At 27.7% G+C, this 21,119-nt stretch overlaps 1 protein-coding gene across 2 annotated transcripts; it reads left to right on the top strand.

The window, feature by feature from the left end:
• Positions 1 to 4,810: 4,810 nt before the first annotated feature.
• LOC114425724 lies at positions 4,811 to 9,259 on the top strand. Of its 2 annotated transcripts, none has more exons than XM_028392674.1 (6): positions 4,811 to 5,157; positions 5,257 to 5,684; positions 5,781 to 6,131; positions 6,748 to 7,125; positions 8,199 to 8,419; positions 8,584 to 9,259. In XM_028392674.1, exons 1-6 carry the CDS (start codon positions 4,901 to 4,903, stop codon positions 8,827 to 8,829), a joined length of 1,881 nt encoding a protein of 626 aa, XP_028248475.1. In that variant the 5' UTR covers positions 4,811 to 4,900; the 3' UTR covers positions 8,830 to 9,259. The 2 variants fall into 2 exon arrangements, with proteins under 2 accessions (XP_028248475.1, XP_028248474.1); XM_028392673.1 differs by having other exon boundaries at positions 4,814 to 5,157; positions 5,778 to 6,131.
• The last annotated feature ends 11,860 nt before the right edge of the window (positions 9,260 to 21,119 follow it).

The raw sequence follows: 21,119 nt of genomic DNA on the forward strand, positions 1-21,119 counted from the left end.
CCTCATTAAACATTTTCTTCTTTTTTTATTACTATTAAGCTTCGGATATAAAGGGTTTAGATTTCCCAAATTGTTGCTTGGATTTACTTATATTTACTGAACAAACCAAGATTATAGCTGCGACCTTGACTCTATCAATGTGGTGTGTTAGGTGTCATATTCAATATATAATGTGAAAAGATGTTATAATTTTGCGAAATTTAATTATTAGGAAAAGACTAGTTGATATATATGATGTTGTTTGTGCACGAGGGGGTTGAGTCTTGTTACACCATATTTTGAGATATATCAATTAATTTTCCATAATCCTGTCCAACCACCTTCACCCATTTCTACCCACCAGAAAAACCTTTCACGCTAGTGATCCAATGGGAACATGGACTTATCATAGCCATATTCTCTTTAATTAATTTTTAATTATTGACACTTGTATGTTGTCCGCACTGACACCGTCACACCGTTACAGATATGATCTTAATTTTAATTTAACTGATCAGATGTTTGCCAAGGCTGTTTATTAGTTTTCGCAATACATATACTTTAGTAAAGCAAAATTGCCAATACATAGATTACTTGCAGCAAATTCATAATACATGTATGAATTATATATATGTTTAACCAAAGTTTAAATAGCAGTTTATATAAGATCAAAATCATGCATATCCATATTAATTAGTTAATTAAGGGAAGCATACAGAAATCCCAATTAAAAAGAGAGAATGTAAAATCCAGCAGAAAGACTCTGTAAAAATGTCGGAGTTACCTAGAAGAAAATTCATTTACTGATTATATATACACAACATTTTTCATTTTTTGTGCTTGTGGTGCCAAATATTACCGAGTGGTTAAAATGGTCACCAACCCGCAAGACTGTATACATCTTAAGATAAGCCTTTTTCTGTTTGACCTTAACTTCATGTGTTAATATTTAATTATAGCGTCCCCTAAATGTCAATCCTAATAACAAGAATTTTGTGAATTCTACGTAATGGACACTAGGGTTTCTAGAAGCACACTTTCATGTATCCATACCCTTATCTCTCTCTAACAATAATAACCTTTTTAATTTGGCAATTGGGAACTGAAAAATAAAATAAAATAATATATATATATATATATATATATATATATATATATATCAAAATACCAAAGATCAAATTACGGGTTGTTCTATTTGGCACGTGTTTCCTTCGGATATCAATCTTAAAGAGAAAAATCATCCGATTCAATTATTTTGATTTTATTAATTTTTCATTTAATTAATTTAATTTAAACTTTGACTAAATTATAATTTTGATTCTTTTAATTTTTTAAATTCATGATTTTGGTCCCTTTAATTTTTAATTGTAATATTTGATCCTCCTGATTGATTATTAACTAATAATTATGATTATTAGAGATATTAAATTAATTATAAATTAAATAAAAATTATTAATCATTAAAATTTTTAATAAAAAGCTATTAATCCTAATGTAGTGTTGGTGTCGGTGGAGTTGCCACAATGGAGGTGGAAGAGGATTTTGTGGTGAAGAGAAGCAGAGTAGTATGAAGAATTAGGATTAATATTTTTTTAAAATTTTTTAATAATTAATGATTTTAATTAACTTATAATTAATTTAATAACTTAATTAATCAAAATTATTTGTTAATAACCTATTAGGAGGATCAAAATCATCAATTTATAAAGTTAAGAAAATTAAATGTTACAATTAAAATCAAACAGAACCAAAATCATAAATTTGAGAAATTAGAAGAATTAAAATTGTAATTTAATTTTAAACTTTTAATCTAATATGATCCAATCCAATTTAAAGCGGTTTGGATTGAATCAATTTTCGAATTTAATCTTACTTTTAATTTTTTTTAAATATTAAATAAAAGGTAAGATATATTATAACAAATAATTTCAAATATCAAATATTTTATTTATATGTCATTATATAACTAATAATAAAATATTTATTAACTCAAATAATTATTAAAAGTATCTTTAATTAAATATATTTTCATAAATAAATATAAATTATATGATAATTTTATAAATATATAAGAAATAGAAACAAGTGAAATTATAAATTTATAAATAAAAATATATACATATGTATAAGTTTGGTTTACATCAATTTCTAAAATCAAATATGAAATTTGATTCGATCTAATAAATAATTTTGATTTTCTAATTTTTTGATTCGTTCGGTTGTCCTTTTTTTGTTGGTTTTTTTTTTCTACATTAAATTGGATCAATTTATAAACACTTTTATGTAACATGATTCCATGAATTGATGGCATTCCATTGTACGCAATTTTCATGCATAGGAAAAGAAAAGAAGAAATAGGAAAAGAAAAGAAGAAGAAAAAACTGTCTATGTGTTATACCTTAGTTGTGTAGGTACCCAACTTTAAGGCACATATTTCACTGAAGATCTCGATTGCTTTATCAATGTTGTGTACGTGGTGTGATTACAAGTTAAGGATTGTGATTAATGAAATGCAATTAAACACCAGCTGATAGTTAACACCAAAAACATGAAAACAGCTGTATAGTAAACATGAAATTAAAACAAATAAATTATCAACCACCATATGTAGCTATGAGGCTTTCACTCGTGTTGATTTACTTTCTCTGCTTCTCTCTCAAATCATCTAAAATGATCAATTGTTTTTCTCTTATGTGCATGATTTTCGTTCCCTCTGTCCTTTTCTTAGTTTTAATTCCTAATGATTGGAAACGGTGTGGTGATGCTAAAGAGGTTTGGTCAAATACACGAGTGTACCCCTACTTTTCATTTAAAAGTAATAAATAAAGTTGTGATGAACAACAAATAATAAGTCCTTTAAAAAAACTAATAATAAGTCGGCAAAACTCTAAAGATAAAAAAAATCACAAAATAATAATAATGTGAGGACAACATCTACACTGCAATCTTAGTAGCCAAGTTCAAGACAAGGATCAATTAAGGGGGTTGCTAAATGCTAAAAGCATATGCAATTGACAGTGACGACATCATCTTTTTAAAAAAGCTTTTTATTATTCCTACGGTAGGTAAAGAATGCACTCAAAGCCTCCATTAAGCAGAGAAAACTCTTTCCCTATGTTTGAGGGCAGAGGCAAAACCTTTTAATACATTTTAATTTGGTAGACAAAAACTTTAATATATTTTAATTTGGGGGAAAAGGCATTTAATACATTTATACAAGAGTGCTGAATATACAATGATAATTTGATTATAAACTATGTTATGTATTCAACTTTTTTTTTCTTCTGAAAAATATCATATCATTCTTTCTATAAAGTGAAGTTCATACCTGCCAACCTTAGTGTATGGTTTGGTTTTGGTCTCTTCTTTTTTGCATTTGTTTCTATATACGTGATTTCACATATGTTCATATAGGGAAAAATAAAAGGACCCTGTTACATACTTGGTTGTGTGTGTTCTATACACACTAAAAAACAAGAGTTACGCGCTTTTGATGAAAAGTATAGTATAAATGATTCCCCTGTTTATATTCTTTTTCTTTTCCTGGTAATAAAAAAACAATGCAACAAACCAATTGCTGAGACACGGTTTTAAAAAACAAAGAAAAAGCTTGCAGGAGACATGAAATGATAATGCACTTAAATTTGAATGATCATATTTAAAAAATAGAGTCGCTAACTATTCATGTTAAATTAATGGTTAAAGAATTTGTTTTGGACTGAAATATTAGGCCTTTTCTAAACTAACTTGTTTGGCCCAAAATCAGAAAGCAAACATGTCGTTACAGTCACATAGATAATAAGATCATCCCAATATAAACCCAAAGTTATAATCACCTTTAGTTGCATTGCACTATTTTTTATTCGTAAAAATTAAACTCAAATATTAAAAAGATTTATAATAATTTATATATAATATTTAATTAATTGAGTTAAATTCTGTTGATTTGTGTAACATTACTCAAATACTAAAAAGATTTATATATATAATATTTAATTAATTGAGTTAAATTCGGTTGATTTGTGTAACATGGCATGATGAGTATTACATGCACATTGTATCATATATTAATCAAAATTATCGAGAATTGTGGGGCCCACATGGTAATACATGCGAGTTGTACCGGATAGTGTGAGTTTGTGTATGAATAGAGAAGAATGCAACAGACGTTAAAAAATAGACTTTCACTCTAATCTTTACTTTCTTCACCTCTTATAATTGTTGACTTAAGCTATGTTTGTATATTCGTTCATTTTCCTCCCAGCATACGGTCACAAAAAAATAACAAAGATATTACTTCTCTAAACGTAGGTTGAAGTCCCTCCACTGCATTTTCAAACATGCACTTAAGCGTTATTGTAGATGACCACATTAAAATTTGTCTCAAAGAATCCCTCAAGGGCTTCCCCAAAAAGTTCAAACTATTCCAATGAATATTCCACCCTCCTTGACCAGTATAGAACAAAATTAAGAAGAAAAAAAGTGTATTATAAAATGTAACATATGTCGTTATCAATCAATATACTTACATTTATAATAAAAATTTTGCATTCATTGATTCTTTAATCATTGTCTTAGCTCTTACGATCATGCAAAGCAAAACCATTTGAAAAAATAAAGAAATAAACAGACATTTCTCGGGCTACTGAAATTTCGTTACTAAATTCTCAAATTTATTTATACATGGGAATGTTCTTCAATATTCTAACTATATATAAAAAGCATAATCCCAAGTCCCAATATATCTACATCTAGAAGGCCTACAGATCTTATTGTAAGAGAGAAGCCACAATTGTCAAATCTGAAAAACTGAGTTCTACATGACAGATTTGCCCTTGTGCTTGCATCTCACAATTGGAACATGATGAGGGTAAAAAAAACCATTTGGGAATATACTAGAGACTATCAGTAATTTTGATGTATGTTGACAGAGAGGGATAGATGTGAATATGTTACAAAAGCAACCAAGTTCACTTTTTTTTTGGAGTTGCTTTGCTTAGTGGAGGAGTGCTTTCGAGCAACCACAAAGAAAATGTCATGTTCCAAAGAAGAAGCTCTTGTTAGACTCTTCTACAATGCCTCTAGCTCCTTTCACCTTCTCTTCCTCTTCCTCTTCTCCTCTTCAGTTCTTCTTTTCAAGTTCATAAACTTCATTGGCAGCTTCACCATATTCCAAAGGTCTTATATATGCTACTCTTCTTCCATCTTTTATCTCCCTCACACTCACTTCCCTCCAGCATCTATCTAACTCACGGCTTTTCCTTTTGCATGTTGCAGAGATCATCACTATGAATATGTGTCTTCTGAGTATGATGATGAAGAAGAAGAAATTCAAGAAAGTTACTCTTATGTCCATGATTCTATTGAGTCAGATCATCTAGTAGCAGACATCATTTGTGGTGGAGAGACCCTTTTGTTTGTGCACAAGAACCAGCCTCAGAGGACTCATTCTTCTTCTGATGAATTCACAAGCCCCCGGGATAGCCTTGTTGAAGACTTAGAAGAAAACTATTCAACAGAAACTTTGTCTTTTCACAAGTCACCTTTGGTTTCAGACTTTGAAAATGAACAAGATGCAGAAGAATTTCCAGCAGAAGATGCTGATTCTGTTCCAAATTCTGTCCCAGCTGAAAGCAGGCCCACATCGCCCATCACACTGAACCTCTACAAAAGCGACTTAGTAGACAGTGACAAAAACTATGACGGTATATATATTTCACATCATACCAAAGTTTGTTACATTATTCACATGCAACATTTACATATACTCCAATTCTTGCTGATTCTATTTTGTGCAGAAGATCATGTTGAAATTGGAGTTATTGAAAATAAGAAGGTGCAAGAGGAAAGTCTCACACGAGATGAGAGATTCTTTGCCTATGCTCCTACCCTATTGGAGGCTAAGAAGCTCATTGTTGAGGAAAAAGATGATGAAGAAATATATGGTGACTCATGCACTGTTGGGTCCACTTCTAAGAGCTCCTCTGAGTGGAGGAGCTCCATTAATTGCAGGGATTCTGGAACTGAAGACCCTTTTTCTTCTTCATCAAGAAGAAGTTGCCCCAAATGGGAATCATATACAGTTTTCCAAAAATATGATGAAGAGATGACATTCCTAGACAGGATTAGCGCACAGAAACTTCATGAAACTGGTAACACAACACAATCAAGTTTCCCATTTTTTGTTCATTATTCACTCTTAAAATAACTTCATTACTAATTAAAATATACCTTATATTAACAAATAGTTCTATTAGTGTAAGAATTCTGATACTTAGAGACTCAGCTACGAATACCCAACTGACATCTGATTCCTTTCTTTTTATCAAGTTACTCGTCACTAATCACTACACAGTAACGATACATAGACACTTACATAATATACACTTCATTGACCTTTTTTATTTTTCTCAATCTTTCTTTTTATCACATTATATCACATATCATTTCTACATTCATCTTTCTTGTATCTCTATCTCTCTCTGGGTGTTTAGTAGCATATCAATGTCCATGATTATATTTTCTAATCATATCAATTACGTATTTTCTCTCTCTCTTTTTTAGATGTTTACGAAAAGGGTGCCTACCAATCTTTTTTCCTTAATATAATGCATGTATTGTTTGATGCACAATATCTATACTAATAATTTAATCTACATTAATTAAAGGTTATATTGGTGGAAAGTAATCTTAATGCCTAACTTTTTATTATTATTATAGTTGAGGATTGATTTTACTAATTACATGTGATTAACAACTTAATTTCAGAGTCTTTAAGATCTATCAAGGTGTCTCCAAGGTCAATTTCAGAGCGTATTGTGTTCAAGTTTTCAAGTATGAATAAAAAACCAGGTGACATGCGTCACAACCCATATCGTGAACTAGAGGCTGCATATGTTGCACAAATTTGCTTAACATGGGAAGCCCTTAACTGGAACTACAAGAATTTTCAAACCAAACGAGCTTCTCGAGGCCAGGATGTTGATGTGGGTTGTCCAGCCACCGTTGCACAGAGATTCCAACAATTTCAAGTGTTGTTGCAAAGATACGTAGAGAATGAACCTTATGAGCATGGTAGAAGACCTGAGATATATGCTAGAGTGAGGCATTTGGCTCCAAAGTTGCTCCTCGTACCAGAATATCGAGGTATTATAATATAATTACTACTTTCTACTTTTTCTTACTTTTTTTGTTATTTTTCTAATTTTTTATTACTAAATTATTTTCAAGATAAATAAAAATTTACGTTTATGATTCATGTTTAGATAGGTTTACTCATATTTTATCTTGCAGAATATATGATATAATTTTTATATTAACTGCAATTTTTATTTAACATGATTTTTCATAATTATTTTGTTAATTTATTAAATAATTCATTATATAATATTAAAATATTTAATTATTTATTATGATTTGATTTTATTTGTCTTAATTTAACTATTATAATTTTATGTTCAAATGAGTAAGCTGTGAACTAATTCTTTTACCAATTAATGTGTAAAGCTTTATTTTGGTTTTTGTGCAAGTCTTATCTACTTTAATTTTTAACTTAACAAAAACTTTAATTATAATTGGCATTTAAAAATAAATGAAACTTTATAACATTTTACTATCGGGAATTAATGATAAAGATTAAATTGAATAATGCTTACAATTTCAAAGACTAATTCACGTTTACTCATTTGATTAATTACTTTTAATCATCTCATTTATATTTAGATTTATATTTAGATTGCATGTAAAAAAATATGTACCAAAAAAAGATTGCATGTAAAAAATTACATGGTTGAGATCACAGCACAAGCAAGTAAGAAACCGATCTTTAACTCAGATTCACAACACGTGATATTAAATTAAGAGAAATGTTATTAACACCCTCTAACACATTTTTTGGACACATTTTTTATTATTAATTCAAATTTATTTTAAAATACAAAATTTTCATTTCCAGTTTAATAAATTCCTGTTACAATTTTTTGTAGTTTTTAATATAGATGGAATTTTTCGTTATGCAATTTTATCCATGTTCCTAGTTGCAGTTGGAAATGTATTTTCAAGTATATAACTATAATTGTAACGTTATCGAAAATTTTATAATAAATATAGGATCTAGTGTAAAGTAAAACTATACTAGTATTTTATTTATCACTAAGTGTATAGCATTGTCATGTGTATGATTAACTAATTAAGACTTCTTTTTTGTGTGTGCTATATAGAATCAGATGATGATGATCAGAGGGACCATAATGGCATTCACTCAAAAATATCATCAGCATCATTTCTTGTGATAATGGAAGATGGGATCAGAACGTTCATGAGTTTTCTAAAGGCTGATAAAGAGAAACCATGTCTGATTCTGGCAGCTTACTTTAGGAGAAACCGAAAACACTTGGTTGATCCAACACTCCTCCGCCTTATCAAGAAAGTTAATCAAAAGGCAATTACTTAATTTCCAATTTTAAATTATTAAACTAATAATTTTCTTAAGTGCCTTCCAGATCAGTACTCATTATTGATTTAATATTTTATATATATTTTTTTATATCCTATAGTTTATCCTAACATGTTCTTTTTTGTGTGTCCACTATTATATATGTGCAGAAAAAGATGAAAGTGAAAGATCTTCGGCGTTCCCGCAAATGCTTGAGGAAGAGAAAGTTGAAGGGAGAAGAAGAGATGGAGATTTTGATGGCACTCATAGACCTCAAAGTGGTGTCAAGGGTTTTGAGAATGAGTGAGTTAAGTGAGGAACAGTTGCATTGGTGTGAAGAGAAGATGAGCAAAGTGAGGGTATTGGACGGAAAACTACAAAGAGATTCCACTCCACTTTTTTTCCCTGCACATTGATTGACCCACAAAAAGGATTTATATATATTGCTTTGTGACTGGATCATGAATGTGCATGGCTGCACCAAAAGGAATATCCACACAACACACCTTTTGTTTTGTAAATATGGTTAAAGAAAATGGAGGGGGACCCTACAAATCAAAGTGAAACATGTGGGGTGGCATGGATTTTGGAGCCTGAAATGAGAGGAAAGTTGGGTAAAGATGAATGCTTAGGTCATTTGATGAATATTGAAAGTGAAAGACCAAAGACAAAGCAAGGAATGAAGATAGAGACAAGGATAGCTTTAGTTTGCCTTTAGCTTTTTAATTACTTAGGGTTTATCTATAAGGGTTTTAAGCTGAATGAAAATAAAGAATGAACAAGACTGAAGCACGTGTAGTTGAATAAAAAGTAGTCTTGCTCTCTTGAGAAAAAAAAAAAAAAGTATACCACACGATTAAGGAACGGTAGACTTAGTGATTTTTTTTTCTTTTCAAAATAATATTGCAGAAGTATCCCACTTCGTTTTGTGAAAGAGGAAAAAAAAGGAATAAAGTTACATAGGACAAAAACATTTCAGCTGAAAAAATAATTTGATTATTCAGTAAATAAATTTTTTTAGTCATTTTTAGCATATTTTAAAACAATATTTAAAGTATCATTTTTTCAAATAATAACTTCTAACTTTTTATATTTTATTCTCTTTTTATCCTTAATATATATATCAATTTTTTTACTTATCATTTTTAAATAATTACAAAAAATTGCTCTTTTATAAAAAGTCATGTTGTCTCATAATATAAAAATATTTTAGATCTCTTAGCTAGTTGTCTAATTAAATTTCTTTTTTTGTCATGCTTATAAATTTCTTTTTTTGTCATGCACAACCTGACTTTATAAATTTCTTTTTTTGCCATGCACAACCTGACTTTTTAAATTTCATACGTTTTAATTTTTAATTTTATCTCACGCCATCTTAATCAAGTAACTCTAACAAGTCGTTAAATACTTTCATAAAAAAATTTTGTTAAAAACTATTTTATATAATTTTTCACGTTTTCTATAATATTACATCATTCTTAATTATTACTTTAAATGTCTCAGTTAACTTTTACTCAAACCTAACAATTGTAAAAAATTTCTTAAATGAAATCATATATAAGTTATTAATTCAACACTTTGATATTTTATTATTCTTCACTATTTTAAAGCACGAGAACATCAACTAACTCCTTGCAGCACTCAATACAGCTTTTCAATGATTTCCAGCTATTTAAGTACTATTCAAGTTACACAATACGGTGCTTTTGAAGAGCAACCTTCAATTCAAGTGCACTCAATGTTTTAGACTGTATTTCAATCCAAGGGAAACTGTAATCGTTTAAAATACTAAAAAAACTACTGTTACATTTCTTTTATATTTTTGTCTTTCTTATCCCTTCATTTTTTTCTTATATTTCTTAAACGTGTGGATTCCCTGCAACTAGAAAAGTAAAGCTGAATCTGGTCCCTTTACTTTATTTTCCAAACCATACAAAATTAATGAAATATAAGTGTAAAAACAACTTGGATTAATGAAATATATATAAGTTTAAAAACACACTTAGATTATGACTGTAGCTAACTGCATTAATGAAATATAAGTGTAAAAACACATTTGGATTAAGGATCTACACCATATGGGCATATCCTCTCAATAAATTTATGAATTTAATTACCAGTCCATCAAAGTGATCAGACATACGGGCTTTAGGACCATCATGAACATATTTTTCATTGGGTTGGAACCGTTGTGTTTACTGCAAGGCTCTTGCTATTTGGACTTTTTGCTAAGCACACCCTCATACTCCCTTTCTATCTCCCAACTACCCATTATACCCTTTTCCCTGAAAGGTTTACACCACTCTTGCTTTCTGGAAATGTATTTCTGAAATTAAATGTACCTATTTCAGAAATATATCTCCAGTACTATAATTTATAGTTTCATAGATATACTTTTGGAATAGGTATATGTTTTTTTTAACAAAATATCACTTAGAAAATAAGTTACATCTTATGTTCATGTTTGTTAGTCTTATTTTTATTCTTTTATTGGAGTTCTTTAAATTCCATCTAAAATTTTATTTTCATTATATCTATATTATTCTTTAAACCCTAATTTTAAATCATCTTCACCATATATATATATATTATAAAATACTGTATTTTCATCAATAACATACAATATTGTAATGCAAAGCTTTTGGTGATGGTTTTCTCTTTTAAGTGTGTTGATTCATTTTCTAATCCAAGTCTACGTTAATGTTTCATGCCTCAATCATAAATGACTCTTAAGTACTTTGATTGAGGTATATGTGATTTGCTACATTTTTAGAAAGCAAAAGCGGTGTACATCTTTAAGGGAAAAGGATATAATGGGTAGTTTGGGAGGTGGAATGTGGATACCGGGGTGTACCTATAAAAAAAGATGTGTAAATAGTAAGAGACTTACTGGGATGACTCATTAAGGCCCAACATTCAACCACATTCTTTCCCAGCCCACAAATGTGATACTGTCTTCAACTTAAGAATTTGTCGTTCAAACAAAAAAAGGTTTTTAAAAGTCTGTTTAATTTCTACTTTCAAAAACTATTTTGTTTTCAAAATACAATTGAATAAGATTTCTTAGACAGCTAGTGGAGGGTGGTGTAAGAAAAAAGCAGATTTGTGGCATTGAAAAATAGGCTGAACAAGATAAAAATAGATTAGAAAACATTTTTAACTGTTCCTTTTTTAAAAAACATTTTTTAGAAATAATTTTCAAAACTAAAAACAGAAGAAATAAAAAGTTATATAAAGTGTGTAATTAATGTAATGAAAAGGGATGGAGAAAAATGGTTTTGTAAAAAATATTTTAAAAAAATTATATTTCCGGCTAGAGAAAATAACTCTGATAAGTGATATATTAGCCAAATTTCATGGATTTCCAACCTCACATGGCCTCAGATTATTCCATATGGTAATCGAACCCGAAATCTAACCCCAAATTTCACCTCATTGTCCTCAAATTAGGTTTTCTAATCAAACTTTAAAATGATTTGTGTTTAATTTTGTTTTCTAGCTCTATAGATTGAGAAGTACGACTGAGTCAAAGAAACTCAATGAAATTATTGATTCATATCTATATATTTAATTAGACTATTAAAGCATGTTTGACTCTCCCAATTTGCTTTTGGACACAATCTAAAATCCACTTGCTTGATTATGGACTTCAAACAACATTTTAATTATAGGACGGAATCTAATATTCAACTAATTAGATCTTCACAAAATACATTCCATGCACCTTCGTTCCATCCAATTAGCTATTTGATTGTCAATTATTGAGAAGAAAAAAACTTAAGGAATGTCATTTTGGTCAAGATATTAGATTTAGACGCAAGACATTTTAGTCAAGAAAAAACTCGCATGACAAACTTCAAGAATAAATATAATAAATAATAGAAAGGAAGTACATAGAGATGTATAAAAAGGTTGCATGTAATAAAAATGTTTAATTATTCATTTAGTTCTTATAATTTTTTAATTTATTTCTAATTAATAAATAGATTTTTTAGTTTTTGAAGTTTGATAAGTTAATTTTTTTAGTTTCTGAAGTTTATATTTTAATTTTTAAAAGATTTTACCGTTAAGGACCTTTTAAAAATTAAAATGTAAATTTTCAGAAACTAAAAAATTCACTTATTAACTATAGGGATTAAAAATGATAAGTTTAGACACTATAAGGACTAAATGGGTAATTAAATTTAATAAAAAATTAAGAAAAAATTCATTTGTATTAACAAATTTAAATTCATAACAAAGAAGAAAAAAAGTAGATATATAAAATGGTGGATATGATAGAGTGATAAATGAAATAATAAATATTGTAAAAGAATATTATATGAATAATATAACTCATAAATTAATGACTTAATTGTATATTTTATTATTCATTTTTTAATTATTTTGTAAATTTTATCATTCAAATTAATTTTTTTTGCAAATTTTTTTATCTTCATTTTCATTTTTTTTACATTTTACTTATATTAAGTGTCACTAAAAAAGTTACATTTTTTTTAAAACAACTTCGTTTTATTACTAACATAATAATAAAATATGCAAAAATTAAAAATTTAGGTGATAAAATTTATCAAAAATAAATTTTAATCGTTAAATGTATAAAAATTAAAAATTATAATAATAAAATTTGTGGAACAAAAAAATTAAATGATAAAATTCATAAAACAACAATTTAATTAAGTGATAAAATATATGTAATTAAGTATCAATTAATATAAGTTAAAAGCGAATAATAATGTAGCATGAGAAAATTGTTGTACATTGATATATAAAAGCAACAAGGGTGCGATCCCTACCAATTGAATCCGTAGGAATAAAAGCAACCAAAAACAGAAAAAACAGGGGAAAGCCAAAGGGTGCGATCCCCACTTCTACGCATCCCCATTTGCGTATCACATGCATTGCCAGCATTCAAAGTGCTATTTGTCATTTCCACTTTTCAAATGGAATATATAAGGCCCATTTTAGGCTTTGGATTCCTTTTTCTTTTCACCTTTTATTGATCACGTTATAAATATAATTACGAGTACTTTCATCGTGGAAGTTTGAGAAGTATTTTGGCTTCTTTACAACTTTTTTTGGTTAATTTATGTTTCTAAACAAGTGATTTTTGTATTCAAGTGATATTTTGGCTTTATCCTTGCTTCAAAAAATTTCAATAATATACATTCCCTATTAACTTCTTCATCTGTCTCATTATCATGTTCATTCATGATTCTATGCTGATTAGAAAAGGTGGAGTGCAGTGATTAGACTTGTTCTTGAGGTAGAAACATGACCTTGAATCACATATCTAACATTGTGGACTCATTTCTCTGCGAATACAAGTTAGGTGTATGCAGTTATATATCATATGTACCATCACAGTGGTTGTATAATGACACTCAATTTTGTTTCCATATGAAGCCAAATAATGAGTGTGCTTCTCATGCATGCTACTTTTTCCATTGTTCACTGCTCACTCTAGTTTGTCCTTTAAAAAAAGTCAAGATTTTCAATCGACAAAAGAATTTTTTGATTCAATCAAACAAGGGGATTTTAAAACCTACAACTAATCATTCTTTTCAAATTTGTCGAAAACTAAGAATAAGTTATATTACTATCACTAATTTTCTTAAAAAGAAAAAGATTATAATCAAAATATTCAAGGAAAATTTGACTAAAAAACTATATTTGTATAAAAAAATATCTTTTTAATAAAGTATATATTAAAACAATTATGTTAGATAGTGTATTACTAATTCACTTATAATCTTTTTAATTTTAAAAAGATTAAAATTTGACGAAAAGATTAAAAAAAATATAGTATTATCACTAATCTATAGTGTTATAAAAACCATTTGACCCATGTGTCGCCATTTTTGTGTTTTATGCACCCAACTTTAGATTAGTGATAATCGATTGCTTCTTTTATGTCATTAAATTTTTTATCACTTTACTACCCTCAACTTTAGATTAAAGTATAATTGTTAATTTTTTTTTGTTAATGTAAATGTTCGTTATATATGGGAATCTTGATGTTGTTTTTCTTTCAAAAGAAATTGTCATAATTGAGCCAACTTTACATATGTATGAAAATTAAATGCTTAGCCAACTTATCTTGATGTGTAAGGTTAAAAAAAAAATCATTAAAAAAAAGTTAGATGATTCTATAACTTTGATGGTTTGGAAAAGGCTTATATTCTTCATTGTTTATCCATTCATCGAACTTCAGTTGTTCAATAATTGACTTATATGATCTGTTGAAAAAAAATCATGCTAACATATTTAAGGGACAAATATATACTGCAATATTTTCTTGAACAGATCTGAAATGCAAATCTTTACTTACGTCTTCCAACCAAAGGATGCACTACGTACTGGTGTGTTTGAAGGCACATTATTAATGTAAGTTTATTGTTATTTTTACATAAAAATAAATTAATGGTGGTTGATTTCATCTCAAAGAAGATTGACGTGCATTCTATTGAAACAAATTATACTAACTAGAAATTTGTCAGCATGCATAGTGAAAGCCCAACTAGACACACGAAAAACTAGAAATTGGTTCCGGTGGCTTTTAACTCAACGTCCGTAGATCAAATATTTGTAATTATGTAACTAAATATGTAGTTCATACATGCAATATATATCCTCCTTCATGCCCGTGGTATATCTTCTTATATTATCAATAAATTGCCCCAAATAACTTTCATTGAAGAATTCAAATGTGTTGAGAACTATTTTAATTAGAAAAGAAAATTAGGATTTGGATTAGTAAGAACTTGCAAAAACTACTCATGATAAATTATAGGGTATTTATCTACCCAAAGAAGTTTTTTTTTTTTTTTTGGAAAGGCATCTATCCAAAGAAGTTTAAGCTGGTGCCTGAATATTACATGCAAAAATGTGTGGACCCGTTCCAGGTACTATATATTATTCACCTCACTTTATCCCCCACATGCACTTATAATAAATGGTTCGGATTCCATTATGCCTAGACACATGGAAATTAAGAAAGCAAACGTATTAGCTGAATGTTGCCAACCCTGATCATCAGCTATTTGATCACCATAACTTAACACCCCTCATATGTCTCAAGAACCTTTCTCATTATGCGCAAATCTCTTATAGTGCATTTGAAGCACAAGATCTCATGAACACGATCTATTAACAACAAACACGAAATTTACCTCAGTAAAACAACTCTCATGCATCATCGCGCAAGAAACACACATTGATATTACCGATAAAAAACAAAATAAAAAAAAAACATTGACTCAACAAGGAACCATATAAGTAAGCTTATTATCAAGCCTAAAAACATTGACTTGCAAATGAACATTTCAGATTCCTAAATCTGCCTTAAATATTCTTCGCCTAGATTGGTATTCAAGATTCACTAATAAATATATTGATTTTAGTATTATAACATTTTAATTTTATTATTTTATTAAAAAATTAAAAGGGACAACAAATTCAACGTAAAGGTAAAATATATTTTAGTGCTTGTAAATATAATTTTATTTGGTTTTGATCATTTAAATTTTTTACTAGTTTTGATGTTAAAAAGTTTAAAATTAATTTTTACCATAAATTTAACAATGAAATCATAATACAATGTATACCTAATTTTTCACATTACACATTACTTTAAAATATTTGTTAACATCTCCTAAGAACATGTTTGTTAACATGACATTTTAAATGCATAACATTCCATTAATAGATAATATTGATAGAGACTATAATTAAAAAAATCTTGCTGAAAAATAAATAAAAAATAAAATTATATTTATAATAAATAAAAACACATTTAAGTGTTATCTTAATCAAAATACAGATAATGCTTGCGGGTAAATCAGATCTTAATTGATTGACAACATCTAGATATTTTTTGTGGAATAATTTACGAGTACATCGACCATGTCTTAACTGATGGCGTTTGTCGTCCTTGTTGTGGCAACCAAAATGAAACACTGATTCATATGTCATGCGTAATTTTTAAACTAAGCAAGGATGCTACCTTTTGCTTTTAATTTTTGCGACCATGGTGGCTTTGGTTTTGCAGATAAGATATTACTGTGCATTTTGTTTTCTTGTGCTTGAGCAAGTAGTTGGTGTGTCCATATATACTACTAGACCGATTATTCAGAGGCCGTATATGGCTATTTTAGAAGATGACGTTACATGTTGAATTGAATAATCTTATTTTTACAATATATTATCATAATATCTTTTGTAAAAAAAAGAAAATAAATAATATACTTGACAAAGATATATATATATATAAAAAAATTGTGTTTGTGTTTGTGCTTGTGTGTTCACATACATTTATTGAATTCGTAGCCAAGGCCGGCTTATTAATTAACATGTAAAATGACTAGTGATATATATTCTCTAATATCTGGTAGTTGTCTGGTTCCTTTTCTTCAGTACATGAGACATGATATATTGCTAGCTACTGGCATTGATTTAGTAGATAGGTGGATATTATGTCCTCTCCACACAACTTCAAAATTAGGTGGAGAGTACCCCAAATTTATATTCAAGGTTCTTTTACGTAAACAAAAAATAAATAATATTTATTTGAGAGAAATCAAACCTTACCTTATTATCTGTTTTTTTCTTTTTGTTGCTGTTTTGTCTTTCTCTTGATGCAATAATAAAAAAAAAACCTTACCTTTTAGATTTTATGCGGGGGAGTTATTATTTAACTAAAGCTTCCTTAATTGAACTAAAGTCTTAGAGAATAAATGTTTTCATGTTTAAATTTTACACGATCTTGTTATTCGAAGAAAGTCGATCACTTCTATATATATTTATTTCTCTCCTCGTAATTAATATCAAATAGCCAATAAATAAGGCTTTATCAAAATTTATGAATATTTATTTACAGAGAAAACAATCATAAAACTCATAAGGACATCCTAAATCCTTATATTCTTACAAACTACACGAATCCAAAATTATGATAATAACATACATAATTGAGATATCTAAATATAACCATCGGTAAGGTTCATTAAATAAAAAATAAGACTTACTTAACTTTATAATTTTGACTAAAATGTATTTTTTTTGTCTTCTTATTTTATTAAATTTGTTATTTTAGTTTTTAATTAAGATATTTTATCGTTCACTTTTAAAAAGTTCATAATTTTAATTTTTTATTTTTTAATTAAAATATTTTATCTTCTAATTTAAAAAAATTCATAATTTTAGTCCTTGTACTCAATTTTAAATATTGATATATATACTCGATAAACATTAATTGACACATATTTATTTATTATCCACATCATAAATGTTGTTTTAAAAATTATTTAATTTTTAACATACTTAATTTATTAAAAAAAGAATTAAAAAAAGTACATAATGAAGTCTGAAATTAAAAAAAAAATAATTAAAATTGTGGAACTTTTAGAAAAATAGAGACGAAATGTCTCAAGTAATTAACTAAAATTGTAAATTTTTAAAAGTAGAAGAAAAAATGTTTCAATTAAAAAAATGAAAGGATAAAAATTATATTTTACAATGTATTTTTTAATAAATTTCAATCCACCGGAAAAAAAGTTTGTTTCAAGCATTAATTTTTAATTATTTAATAATTTATTTATGTCTAAATTTTAATTTTTGCTCATGCAATTTGGTTACGGACTTGTTTGGGTGTAAGCTTCTCTAGAAGCACTTCTAGAAGAAGAAAATAAGAAGAAAAAAATGAAATGAACTTCTCCATTAACTAAAATGAGTTTTCCATTAGCTAATTTGTATATATCATCTCATCTTTTAGAGGAACTATATTGATGAGCTTCTAAAATTTAACTCATAGAGGACTTATTTTTACTTATGAAAAAGCTAATCTCATCTTTTTTTTCTTCTTATTTTTTCTTTTAGAAATGTTTCTAAAGAAGCTTATCCAAACAGACCCTACAAGCTAGTCTCAACAATACTATTATAATTGTTACACATGTACGAGATCGGGTGATTTCTTGATCCTCTGCCTTGCGGATTCAAAGGTACACGAAGGGGGACACCTTTTGTCGCTCAAACTACAGCAGGAAATGCTATTCGAACAATATCGGATCAAGGCTTCAAGGAACAGAAGTCATGATAAAAGGTACTAATCTCGGAAGAGATGCGCCATTAAGAGCTATTGGTAGAAGTGGTATACATATTATTTGTGATGAAAATGTTTCCATTGTGAGCACCTTTGCAGTCTTGGCCCCACCCACTTAAAAGTGCTAGCTGGTTATGGCTCATTGGCTGATGAAGATGGACTTACTTGGTCGCTGGGGCTGGCGTCAGGTGTAGGGCAGCAAATTAAAGCAATGAAAGGGCTTCATGATTCAGTTTATTAGAGTCAACAATGAAAATAATTAAGATATGTTATTCTAGTTAATATATCATGTAACAGATACAAAATAAAACAATGCAGGATCCTAATATAGCTCATCTGTTTGTTTTATATATTGTCTAGCTACGATATCAAAATTACATATAGATTGGGGGGACATTCTTTCTATTATTATGTGTATTGCAGTCAAAAATTGAATATTCGGTATTAACTAGTTAATTGATTATGAAGCATACATCTAAAAGGAGCAACTCATCGTTTATGTTGTGATACAGTAACCGTCTTGAAACTTGAAAATAATAGAGACGATTAATTTGAAAACTAAAATTTAATTTTATCAGCGATCAAACTATCATTTAATCCTTTTGGAGAAGGAAAGGGAAATATAAAAAAATAATATTGAAATTTGGAAACTTCAATAGTGTATTAATAATTTTTTGGCGAGGAAATTATTGAAAAAATTAAAAACTTAAATGGTTTGTATGTATTTAAAAATTAAAAATGATGAAAATATATTAGCTAAACTTTTAAGTAAACTATTAATATATAGAAACTTTAATTTCAAATTTTCAAAATATTTTTACATTACATGGTTTAATTACAATTATGACACAGGTAAATCTTTTAATAAATATTAAATTGTCACACGATGGAAATGTCACTCTAGAAATTTTATAAACCTAAATTTCCTGCGTACGTTACATTAATGTTTCAAATACACAGAGAGTTCAATGTGCACACACTCTCTCTCTCTCTCTCTATATATATATATAGATATATATTGCTGGATCAAAAAGTTTAATTGATTGAATAAAATAGGAGTATTATAAAATTCTTTTGATATTTATCTTTGATTTTTACGAATAAAAAATACAGTTTTTGCTTGTTATAAATACTTATAATAGTTACCAATGTTTTAACTAAGTTTTCTTATTTTCTTGATGGTCATATGAGATTTTTTATGTTATTCATTCTTTTTTAATCTAATGTTGTTTTGGTTAACATTACTGCTTTTTTCTCGAAATTTTTAGTGCTTTGTTTAAGGTTTTTCCCCTTTTATTTATAAAAATGAGATACTTAATTAACCTATGCCAAAGAAGATAATCATTTTAGGAAATTAGAAGATCTCAATCAATATTCCATTAACATATAATTATGTAAAATATAGATCGAAAAGAAGAATCAGTCAATAATTTATTTTTGGTAAAGTCAGTATAAGTTAATAATCAAATTATAGGATTGTTTCAATTTAATTGGTTTTGAGTTTGAATCTTATCTAATTTTATTAAAGGTTTAATTATTCATTTTGTTTATATAGTTTTAAAACTTATTCTTTTTAGTCACTATAGTTAATAAATAATTTTTTTAGTCTTTGAAATTTATATTTTAATTTTCAAAAGGTCTATATCGTTAAAATTCTTTAAATAATGAAATTAAAAAAAATTAATGACAAAAAACCTTTTATGAATTAAAATATAGGAACTAAAAAAATTCATTTATTAAACTTTGGGAAAAAAATTTACTTATTAAGCATAACAACTAAAAGGAATAAGTTTACAAACTATATTAACTATTAAACCTTTATTAAATATTAAAAAAAAGTATGCTACAACACATAGAATTCTACTCGTCATTAACAAAATTTTCTTTTGTAGAGAGTACCTAAAACGAAAATATATAATCATTTTTCCTTCTAGTTTATACCTGAAAAAATTCCTCCGGAATTTATAAAAGGAAAAATAGTAAATGAAAATAATAGTTTTTTCTTAAGAAAAATGAGTTGTGTAGCATGAAAGGCAATAAATCCGAATTGAGAATAGATTACAAATTTACAATACCTTTTTACATGGATAAAAAATGAATATTTTACACTCTAGAGATAAAGATTTGTGTCAAATAATTCCCCACTTTATGATAGTCTGGTTTTAATTAGTCCTTTTAATTTTACAAACACAAAAAAAGTGTTTCATATTAAAAAAATTGTAATAGTTTTTAATTTGTGATTTTATGTTTTTGTTTCAATTTATACAGAAAGATAAAAAAAAACATTTTTTAAAAGTAAATAGTCACATAGATATAAATTATATATACTTTATTACAAAAAAAAAATAGATAACTATAACAACCTCATTCTGATAAATATATAATTTGTAAAAAAGGAAGCTTCAGATTAGTTAATTAATTACCCTTTTGGCTCAGTAACAAAAAGTTATATAGGTCTAATCTTTCAAAAGCAGAATGAATATATGAAAAATAAATAAAGTTTACTGTGATTAGGAAAGAGCATCTTCCGCTATTGATATCGCAGATCATTAGGTTGAATTTGCCCTGCTCGTTATAAACCGTACAAAGAAGAGGACAGACAAACAC

The sequence above is a fragment of the Glycine soja genome, chromosome 9 (genome assembly GCF_004193775.1).
Source record: "Glycine soja cultivar W05 chromosome 9, ASM419377v2, whole genome shotgun sequence".
Lineage (NCBI taxonomy): Eukaryota > Viridiplantae > Streptophyta > Magnoliopsida > Fabales > Fabaceae > Glycine > Glycine soja.